This window comes from Rhipicephalus sanguineus, chromosome 11 (genome assembly GCF_013339695.2).
Source record: "Rhipicephalus sanguineus isolate Rsan-2018 chromosome 11, BIME_Rsan_1.4, whole genome shotgun sequence".
In the NCBI taxonomy this organism is placed as follows: Eukaryota; Metazoa; Arthropoda; class Arachnida; order Ixodida; family Ixodidae; genus Rhipicephalus; species Rhipicephalus sanguineus.
The window spans coordinates 133,808,252-133,819,791 of NC_051186.1; the positions used below are offsets into that span (position 1 = coordinate 133,808,252).

Below are 11,540 nucleotides of genomic sequence, written 5' to 3' on the forward strand. Positions count from 1 at the left end.
GCCTTTAGTTTACCACTTTCGTGAGAAACTTTATTGTGACTACATTTCTGCACCCCTCTAGGTGTCCATTTTGCAACATATGAAAAATAATTCTAAGAACAATACCTATCCAGGGCCAAGGAGGGTAGTAACTAAACAGTCTCCTTGTTTCTCTCTCTTGCCACTGAAATAAGCTGCTTTTTAGCGAAGTGGCCAGGCTTTTGGGAACTGCCTACTATGTGAAAGAAAGGGCTCACCATTCGAGGCAGGGCACGCCCCTCCAGGCTGGATTCCGAGTCATCTCCAGAAACAGCGCTCACAGAACGGGTGGTCTGGCACGTGGTCGAAGATGACACACTCCCTGGCAGACGTGCAGTGTCCAGGGGCAAAAGAGCCTTCTTGGAGCACCACTTGCGCTGCGGTGGGTGGCGATGCTGAGCAGACGAGGAGGACTCCTCAAGGGCACTAGTCAGGTCCTGGACGAGTTCATCCATGTTGTCATAGTCGTACGGGGTCAGCACTCGCAGACGCTTGATGCCCTGAATCAATGCCCGATCCATCGGGCAGCAACTGCATAAGGACAGTCAAACAAACAGTTGGACCAAGGAAATGCTATTTCATTCCCCGTATGTTCGTAGCAGGTCTTGTTGGTTTTCAAGTGAGCAATAAGAAAAAAAATGCCAGGCCTGCGCACAGCACAGTCACAGTGAAAGTTGGAAGAGCAGCCGTTCAAAACTCTCTTGGGGAAACTAAATAACACAAGTACACATTGGTTGGTTGGTTGGTCCTCAGTTACTTGGCGCAACCCACCACGGGGGATCGGCCATGAAACAGGTGGTACCTTATTTTAGAAATTAAATTGTTTTACAATACGAATATGTTTAGGAATGAATGGTTTAAAAAATTAGATTCACTGGTACAATCCAGATGTTTAAAAAAAAAAAAAAAAACATTTGAATAGGTTGAAACAGTGAAATGGTGCATAAACTTAACATTCTATTCTTTTTGTTTCCCGTAAAAACTCGCACACGGCTGCGTAAACGTTCCTGTGGCTAAAGCCCATTTCAGTTGCACCAAAGGAAAGAATCACCGGAAGGGATAAATTTAAGCCCATCCTTCGGAGAGGTTGATCTAGTATGCAAAGTATCCACTATGCCACAAATCATTTTTGTTAAAGGGGTGGTGCCACCAAATTTGTGGCTTGCGCGTTCTTTGCTGTAAGCGTTTCCTATAGCTCCAGGAAGCATGATGCACACAGCAAGATTCATGTATTCTCGCTAAATAATTTAATATCGCCTTTTGATGTCGACAGCTTTCGGTTTCGGTTTCTGGGTGCCGAGGTTGGGCAGTGACGTAGAAGTGTAGGAGGCTTGGTCACGTGACCACACAAGGCTGTGACGCACTTAGCCAGGAAGCGTTAGAAACGCGGCGAGTGATGTAGCAATCGATGCTTTGCCAGTACTATAGTGAACTAGAATATATTCTAGTTCACTACAGCCGGTACGTACGTTGCGGAGGTGGCGGAGGTCCGGAGGTCACTCACGTCACTACAGCAGATCTGGTGACGTCACTACAACTTTCGTTGCCCTTCCTACAGATCTACGTCAGAGTTGGCGCGCTAGCGATGGGTTTCCATTGGGAGAATGGGCATTTAGGTACACTTTGGAAGTGAATTAAAATATATTCTAAACGTTTGCTGTGTCAGACCCTTCGTGTGGAGTGTCCTTGCATACGGAGGAAACCCGCAACAGGCTTGTTATAGCCTCGAAATTTGATGGCACCACCCCTTTAAGTAGGGAAGCACCCACTATGCCATTATTCGTCTTTCTGCGGATAGGCGAGGTACCCGCTACACATCTGTAAGGCATTACGTGCACTTTGTTGATGCTGCATGTGACTGTTGATGAAGAATTATGGTTGAGCACTCTGTAGTGGGTGGGAAGCCTTAAACCACACAGTTGTTGCGCAATTAGCATTGTGTGACACCTGGTTGTTATTTTACTCTTCTGCCACACTATATTACACATGTTAACGCGATTCCTTGCCCGACATGACGTCTGTATGGGATATTTTTGCAAAGGAGCTTCAAGCACTAGCGTGACTCTGTGGTAGAAAACTCGACAGACAGGCAGAGGGCCCTGGTTCAAATCCCATCCGATCCTGGATATTTTTTTCTTTTGCGTAGTAGTAGTTACGGACACCAGCGGTGGCGGCGGTAGACAACTACCCGTCTGCCCTTGTGATCTGATAACAGCTTTCGCTGTAAAAACAACGCCAGGCCTGCGCGGAAAGCGCAGCACAGTCACACAGCGAAAGCTGGAAGAGCGGCATTTCTAGAGCCCGTTATAAACTCTTTTATGGCTACAAGTACATTAGCAACGTACCCACTACACCACAAATCATAATTTTTGGGAAGTTGGGAAACACCCACCACGACATTATTCGTTATTCTGTGGAGAAGCTAGGTACCATCTGTAAGGCATTATGTGCACTTTGTTGATGCGACGGTTGATGGGGATAAAGAATAATGGCTGAGCCCTTTGTAATGGGTTGGAAGCTTTAAACGACCCACTAGTTACGCAATTCATATTGTGTGACGCCCGGTTGTTTAACTGCCCCATCACGCTTTATAACATATGTTAACCGGAGAAACGGCGCGCGAGAGAGAGAGAGAGGGAGTCAACTTTATTGAGAGCCTGAGGAAATGGATCATGACAGCCTTATAGGCTTCCTTGGCAACCAATAGAAGTGCACTTGCAAGGAACCTACTACGCTTAAATCATCATAATTTTTGTGAAATAGGGAAGCAGCACCTGTGCCATTTTTCATCATTCTTCGGAGAACCGTGGTACTCTCTAAACACCTGTAAGGCATTATGTGCACTTTGTTGATGCTGTGGCTGATGACGATGAAGAATTATTTCAGAGGCCTTTGTAATGGGTTGGAAGCATTCAACAACCCACTCGTTGCACAATTCACATTGTGTGACGCCCGATTACAGAATTCGCGTTTGTGTGACGCCTGGTTGTTATTTTACTCTTCAACCACACCACATTACATATGTTAATGTGGTTCCTTACCGACATGAAGCCTGTATAGGGTCTTTTTGCAATGCAGTTTCAAGCACCGGCATGGCTCCGATAAGAAGTAACTAATTTTAATTTTGCTTTTTCGTTGGTCTTTGGTATTAGAATAGTGTGCGTCTCGGCGAATGACGGAGGTAAAGCTTTGGTTGTATAAGCTTCCTTGAAGACAGCTTGTAAGACTGACAACAGTTCTGTTTTGAATGCTTTATACCACATCGCACCTAGACCATCTGGCCCAGGTGACTTTCCAGGAGCGAGATTTTCTATTGCCTTTTCAATTTCGGAAACTGTTATAGGCGCCTCTAAGGCCTCTTTCGTTTCATGAGATAACTACGGCATCCGGCTTAGGAAAGTGTTCTTGAACTCTTCTACGTCAACTAATGCAGCGGCAAAGAGACCCTTGTAGTACGGGAAGAACGCATCTGCAATAGTACTGTTAGTATTTAGTTGGATGTCATTGCAAATTCAGCCAAGCGCAAAAACCTTTTTCTTGAAGTTACATTCGGGCACACTGCCAGTTCGGACCTTTTTAGAATATCGAGGTGTTTATATGCCGTGGGGTTCCGATTGTTTTATCTGCAGAAAGCCAGAAACAATAGATCATGTATTTTTGCATTGTTGGGAAGGGGTTTATTTCTGGGACGTTTTACAGAGAACGCTCAAAAAAGAACTTCCCTTGCATTCACTTGGAATAAGATTTTTACCAATAGAAAATGAGGATGGACTGCCTTTCGATCTAATAATGCTTCTTGGCCTCCATTGTCTATGGCGGGCTAGAATGGCCGGTTTCCACTGCGACCCTGACAAGAGACCTTCATGCGTGCTTTTTCGCGAAAGCATTTGTCAATATGTTGATGTACTCAAACAACAAGACTTTGTTCCTGACTGGCTTTCCAGGGTTGAGCCCCTGGTTTACCTAAAGGAATTTTAGGAATGTAACTAATCATAGGTGTGCACTGCTTTGACATTGCTTCAGTTGTGTCTGCTGTTATTCCTGTGCCGTGTTATGAAACCGGTAATAATAAAAAAAAAAAAACGGCATGGCTCCGAGGTGGAACACTGGGCTCCCACGCAGAAGGCCCAGGTTCGAACCTCATTCCATCCTGGAAATTTTTTCTTATTTCCTTTTTTTTCTTATTTCGTGCAATAGCGGTTACGAACACCGGCGGCGGCGGACAACTACGGCGCCAAAAACGGCCATTGAAATGATCTCATAACAGCTTTCGCTGTAAAATAGGAGTGACCAAAAGGAGGCACTACATTACACTGTCCCACAATGCAATGACATCTTGTAGATGAAGGTGGAAACCAATCGACCTTTTTCTAGCACACGAGCGCTACCAACAGGGGCGTGAGCGCTAATGGCAAATGTGTGTACACCACACCAACCGCGATGACGAGTGCACAGGCCTCACACTTTACCTTTCCGCTTGCACCACGTCAGCACTTCTCAGACCAAGTGAATTTGGCAAGGTGCAACATATTACTGCGTAGTTCATTCATAAGCTGCTTATGTGTTTAGCTGTGACAGCCTCTGTACAATTTCCATCTGTCTAGCATTTCTGCATGCCACCACTGGACCAGCTGAGCGGCACCCAAGCATCATTAATTTTTTTTTTTTTGCCACAAATATGCCCTACAACAGGGTTATAGCCACGGCGGTGTTTCGGTGTCAGCACAACTCCCGCAATTTTCTGAGCAGTGCATCCCTCCTGCTTTCCGACTTTTTTCCTATGCGATTGACACATCAGCAGCATATAACACCTCCCGAAAAATAATTATGGCTGTGCCACTGCTCTACGGCATCAATTAAATAAATAGATACAACTCGGTTTCCTACATGAAGTACAGGAACAGTCTATGCAATTCGCAGATGTATCTGGAATTAACATCCACTGACACTGCCAACGAGTGCAAGGCGGGGCTCTGAGATCTAAAGAGTACACGAGAGAGTAGAGTCGGCGTTTAGCAAAATAAGACAAGTTGATTGGACAGCGTGCACATTGCTCACACCATAGGTAACAAATGATAAGCTTATAGTGCCCTTTGTTGATATTAAATGCAGGTGTTGCATTTTACAAATGCCACCAATTTTGTAGGTTGGCTCAGAGGTTACCCACACCGTAAATATGTATAGCTGTGAGAAACAAGAGATGGAACACTGAAATTACCTTTTAAAGGCCGTAGAGGCTAAATGCAGTTGTCCGTATTTACGGTGTATATGTGTAGTATTTACGAGGTAAGAATAGGTGAGAAGAGGTGATGTGTTCTTTTCGTTGCATGCACCAATGAGCAGCGAACGACCAAACAGCCAGCTCACTACACCTCCCAAATAAGCTCGCTCACTCGGTCAGAAGGCCTTGGCAATCAGATGTTGCGAAAAGCACAGTGCGCTGCCAAGCAGACACCATATTTTGCCACCTGCGCGTGTCCAGTCCTTCGACCTCGTCGATTGGTCCTATTAGGTCGATAGTTCGGCTGTCAATTGACAGCCAATTCCCCTATTGACAACCTATTCACAGCTGATTTCAGACATGTCAGAGTTATTTCGTTCTTTGCTAGCTTTGAGTGGAAGGAGCTCACGAATGGCTTGGTAGATCGGAATGCGTATATCCAGCAGACACGCTCTAAGGAAAAATGCAGGGGTCGGTCGAGGAATCTTAAGGCGTTATTAACAGGCATCTCACAGGTGAAAATCGAACCACCATCTCGTTCTGTAAAGGACCGGAGTACAACATCTGCTGTCAATACGTCATGTCAACAATTCACTCTGCGCAGCTTTAATGAACAGTTGAAGAAAGCCAGCAAAAGAACGGGACACGAGAGAGAGACAGACGCAAAGACCGCTAGAGCGGTGTTTGTGTTATCCAGTGGTGTTTGCGTCTGCCTCTTTCTTGTGTCCCGTTATTTTGCTGACTTTCTTCAAGTATTATGAACCAACTGGCCCAGATCTCAACTCTTAATGAACAGACATAACTAATTAGCACAAAAAACAATGGACAAGGTGAAGGCAACAGACAGAAATCAGCGCTACTCGGCATTGTTGCCTTCACCTTGTCCATTGTTTATTGCGCTAATTGGCTATGTCTGTAGTCAATACGCACCAACTAGCCCAACTCGCTTTTCTAATTAATGAACAGGTAGATTATCTGAAAGATGCAGCCTTTCCTGTCTTGGTGATCCAAGCCACCTGCCAATGCCTTATCAAGCAGATAAATGGTCTTGATGATCGCAGCCAGAGTCAGGATCAAAAGCACAAAATGGCAGTTATGCCATAGGTACACGCGCTGTCACATCGGCTGAAGAAGACAGCTCAGCGACTTGGGCTCAGGGTGGTTTTTCTGCTACTAATAAGCTAAGTAGACTATGTTAGATGGTCAGCAACAGACTTGACAACGACACGACACGTGGTTGCACCATTAACCATGGAGTCGGGTTCGTGCCTTGTAGGACGAACGTCGTATATTGCATCCCTCTGTCCTGTGGACGTGTCTACGTTGGCCAGACAGGCCAATGTGTGAATATAAGCCTAAAGGAGCACCAGCCTTCTTTGCAGGAAAGACCACTAATTCCCCGGTCACACTGGCAAATTTAATGTCATTTTGAGCGAGTGCACTTACACTCAAAGAGTGTCACTTTAAACTTTGCGCGCAAATGAAGTAAATATTGCAATTGCAAAACATCACTGGTCATTGCGAGCCGAGACAAGACAGTGTCATATCAAAGACGAATCGAAAACAAAAATGGCGGACTCCCATGCAGAAGGGACATGTGGTGGTGACGGGCGTTTGGAGTGTGTTTTGGCAGCACTCATTTGCTCCACCCAAAGGCGTATGAGCACCCGCGTCTCTGCGTCGGACCACGTTGTCTTCGTGGAAGTGGCACCCGTGGCACAGGGCATCGCAAATGACTAAAGAATGACTAACCTACACATGTGGAAGGAAGTGAACAACGCGACGAACGCGGCCATTGCACGGCATGTGCTCCCGCATACCCCTAGCGGACGTGACCACAAACTGCCCGAGGGTGAGAGTAGCGAGGTTTTTTTGTCGTAGTATGATTTGTTTGAATACATGGCAGTATTCCTAATAACGAGAACAATGGTTTAAAAATACCATGATCGCCGTGTTTTGCATTAGCGTATTTATTTGCAAGCCACTGCTACCGAGGGGCTAGACACTCCGTCGCAGCGAAGTGAGTTTCGCGAACGCACTTGCCGGCAAGTGTACTTTGTAGCGAGTGTCACTAAGCGTTCCTGTGTGACAGCGTGCAAATGACACTAGCAGCGAAGTGCACTCCTTCAAAGTGCACTTAAGTTGCCCTGTGTGACAGGGGTATAACACACTTGGCTTTGCACTGTGCTGATGCAAGGCGCGGTTCGCTGCGATGGAAATTTTGTACAAACACCGAGATTGCACAACACATGGACTTGTGGAAGCTTTCCATATTAACACTAGGGTGTCCACTTGCATCAGTCACCCATTTTTGGGCATATCTACGAAAGAAGTGACACTGCTTGAGGAGAGGAGATAGTCAAAGGGGGTGCGAATGCCTATGCATCTGCTGTTTTTTGCGCCGACTAATGGTGCGCATGCGCGGGTAATAGGCGAGGGTCGGGTTTAGGTATATATGTTCTTTTGAAGCAATAAAGCCTTCAGTTGTAAGCGCTCGTGTTGTGCCCTTTCTTGCCCTGTCGTCTTAGCTGCTTTTAATATAATAGTATGAACCAGTACACACTAGCTTGCCTTTCCGTTTTGCTTCAACAAAAAGCACAGAATGAACTCGTTTGCACAAGCATGAAATTCTCCTAACATATATATAACAGTCAGCTTAGCTGGATAACGCATTGAGCTACACCTTCTATACTTCTCAAGGAATGTTGCTGAATTCCTTTTCTTTAATGGCCTACTCTTCATTTCTCATGAAAATGTCACTGTCCACCACCACCACTTTCACTGTCACCAGGTAATTCTATCATAGCTGTAAATAAAGCAAAGAAACCCCTCCTTCATCTTCAGATCAGGTAGAAAATCTAGGCTCTTTGCAACCCCTTGTCCCATTTCTTGCGTCACACGGCTGACCAAGGATGCAACATTCCCGGCATATCCACTTGTCCAGTCTTGTAAATCACAGCACATGCTCCACTGCATGGTTATGTGCGCTAAATGAATACTACTCGCGGGATTATCAGAACCTTAAGCTGTCACCACCAAAGTACATTATTTTGAAACATGCCGGCACTGCATCAATGGACACAAAGTGGAACGGCACCAAAAACATATAGCAAAACTGAAGAACTTTTTCCCTCTATTTTTTTGCACTTATCCCTTTCAGACGCCACCAAAGAAGAACTGTCTGTAAATATGTCAAATCGATATCAAGGCACCCAATATTCTATTGCAACAAAAATAATGTCATAATACGTTAATTCATGTGCATTATAGTAATTGCTCCTAATTAAATTGTAGTTAAATATATCTTTATTCTGAAGTCATTCATGCTCTGTTTTTGCATAAATGGAATGAAATCTCAGGCTAGAGGTATGGTGCAAATTCTTTTCCGGTTATGTCCGTGTTGAGCGATGAAAAATTATACTTTTGTCGTGGCTCGCGGGAAGCGGCACGAAGAACAACTCGTCAGGCATAGTGGTGCCTTCAGCAAAGTGATCATATGCAACAGTACCCTGCAAAATGAAACTAAATGAAGACAAGTTTGCTATGCAGGAAGTTCCATTCATCCAAAGCTCAATGCATCTTGCTCTTCCTTAGCCCCTGGTCGACACAAATAACAAAACCAAGTGATGTACACAATTGTGCACATAGCGTCTCAAGGGGTTAGTGTCAACTAAGACATTAATTACCCCTGTTTGTTCCCTTAAGCACTTGCCTACTTCTTGCCTGGTGCCTTACCTCCAACAGCTGCTTCAGAAAGTTATTTCATTCATTTCCTACCTTCATCTTCTTCTAAAGCAGCGTATTTCTTTACAAGTACAATCCTGAGTTGATCTCTTTTCACCCTGACATCTATGTTGGTTAATTTGGCTCTTGTTCTCTTTAGGTTGAGTGATCCTTGCCCTCACTAACCTGTGATCGCTACACCTTCCTTACCAACTACTACTATATCTTCTACTGTGCCAGGGCCCTCACAGAGTATGAAACCTGTTGCTTGTTTCTACATTAGTGCTTTTTAAGGCCCTCATCTTATTTTGATGTTTTTGGAAGGAAATTCTACGAACATAAATCCTGTATTCACTAGAGTCGATGCCACAGAGTTCATGGGAGTTGCCTATGGCTATGATTTAGTCACAAACACTCGGTGGGGGGAGGGGGGATATTGGCCCCTTTGGAGTGCTGCTGCTGTTTGATTTACAGCAATTTATGTGCAGACTAACGCAAAAAGCGGGTCAGGTTGATCGTAAAACATTTTATGCTATTTCTCGTGCTCACCCGTTGATGTAGCTTTGCACTACAACAATGACGCAGCCCGCTAGTCAAAAACTTCCTGCGAAAGAAACTAACGCGGCGCTTCGCTCACTGAATGAGGTCAGTGACGTACACGATCTCACACGGGGAGCACTTTTGATCGCGATCAAGGCCGATCAGGTGCGTCACCTTGAGGAGAGACAGTCTCGACGGACACCACAAATACAAGCTTGCTTAACCGTCCATGACAATTCATCGGATGCCGCATCGTTTTGGTCGCTCAGAAGAAAATAGAACAAAAGTGACAATTCGGAACAATTGATATGTCGCGAAAACTCGCGACTTCGGGGTACTCACGACAGCGTCCAAGAACAATAAAAAGGCACCGAAACGGGCCAGAAACATCCCTACCATTCCACGGGGTCAACAACACAACACGGAAGATGACTGTAGCATTACCTCGCCGCTTCAGCACTGCCACCCGGGTGTCTTCGAGCGACGCGACATGGCGACAAGCGCGCACTGGTTGACTGGTGCTGCGGCCGTTTCGCGGCCTCTCGGAACACCTGCCGATGTAACGGGTTTCAAGCCTGGCTCGGCAGACAGCATCGGCGGCTGGATGCACAAAGCCGTCAAGAAGATCGCCTCCCCTCAAACAGCGCAGCAAACTGTGCTCACTGCTCGCTCGCTCCTGTAACCTCGAGATGGCTCGCGTGCCACGAGAGTCAGCGCGAACTCCTGTAGTACAGAGAGAGCATGGAGAGAGAGAGACGAAAGGGTAGCGAAGATGGCTAACCACATTATAGGGAGGCACTGGCAATGCCCATGGACTGTCGCGCTGCCAAGCGGAATTCAGGAGCATCCTCTCGAGGAGGGTTAATAGACGACAAAATGGTACGCAGTCGCTCCCTTGTTCGGCTGTGCTAGCCTCAGGGGCGGCGCCAGTGGGGGGTTTGGGGGGGCTCCAGCCCCCCCCAAAATTTCCGCCTGCCCCCCCTTTGCCCCCCCAAGAGCAAGCATAGTCAAAATACAATGCATATGTTCCCAGCCTCTCTGCCCCCCCCCCCCCCCCCCTGAAGGAACCCACTTGTCGTGGGTGCCCCCCCCAGTAAAAAAATCCTGGCGCCGCCCCTGGCTAGCCAGTGTTAACGTGTCCCTTTCGTTCCTCTTGTGCCTGTCGTCGTGCGCTTCTTCATATATAATCATGAACTATCATCAACTCGCCCAACTTTCGACATTACTGAGTGTTAACGTGTTAGCAAGAAACAAACATTGCATGTGTCCTGCATCAGTGAACAAACCGGGCCCTCCGTGGCACGACAAATCTGATTCGTTCTTGCGAGACGCGAAGTTTTCGTGAAAAAAAATTGGCCGCGTATCTGCGTGCTTCACTGCAAATGTCGTCTAAAGACGATAGAAGAGAGGCTGCGTTAGGCGACATTTGTTTTCGTGGCCGCTACAGGGAGCGACCGCAGCGCCGCCATTCGGTAGAGCCTGAAACGCCCTTTTTAGGCACTTTTTCTCCCTGAAGACGGCCGCTGGCCTAGGTACTGAGGAAGAGAACGCCCCTAGCTCCACTTGTCCCTAGCCGGATCGGCAGCCAAGCCATGGCTCATGAGTACAGTGTTCTAGAAGTTTATAGTGCGCTCACTGAGCGGCGGAGCGTGACGCACTTCATGTCGCCGCCGACAGGCGGCGCGACTCACAGCGTCACCTGAAACTTTCCGGCGGGTTGCAGGGCGCGGATAGCGCGCGTTGTTGTTTTGCGCGCAAGAAAAGTCAATCTTACGGTGCGCAACTCACGGAAGTTCTTTTGATGCAAGTTTTCTGTGTGTTGTGAAATAAGTTACTGTTGTTGTGACTGATTTACGGAGGGCGAGCGATGTTTTAAGCGGTTATTGCATAAATGAATGCTCCTCCACGCAGCCGCTGCAACAACAGGGTGTGTAGTTGGGGGCGTTCGTTTTTCTTTTTTTTTCTGTCGTGCTGATCGATACGATTTTCAATGCACTTTCGCTACTGTAGCTATCATAGCGACTTCACTCCCGCCTTT

At 46.6% G+C, this 11,540-nt stretch overlaps 1 protein-coding gene across 3 annotated transcripts in view; it reads right to left on the minus strand.

Moving 5' to 3' along the window:
* LOC119374559 (G patch domain-containing protein 2) overlaps nt 1-10,208 on the minus strand; it is a 105,911-nt gene extending 95,703 nt beyond the window's left edge. For 2 of the 3 annotated variants that reach the window (XM_037644712.2, XM_037644711.2), the window contains exons 1-2: nt 9,947-10,208; nt 237-549 (exon numbers count right to left, since the gene is read on the minus strand). In XM_037644712.2, the coding sequence (XP_037500640.1) occupies nt 237-539 (303 nt within the window). In that variant the 5' untranslated portion in view covers nt 540-549; nt 9,947-10,208. The remainder of the gene's footprint in view (nt 1-236; nt 550-9,946) is intronic. The other variant, XM_037644715.2, reaches the window with a different exon arrangement.
* Nucleotides 10,209-11,540: the final 1,332 nt, after the last annotated feature.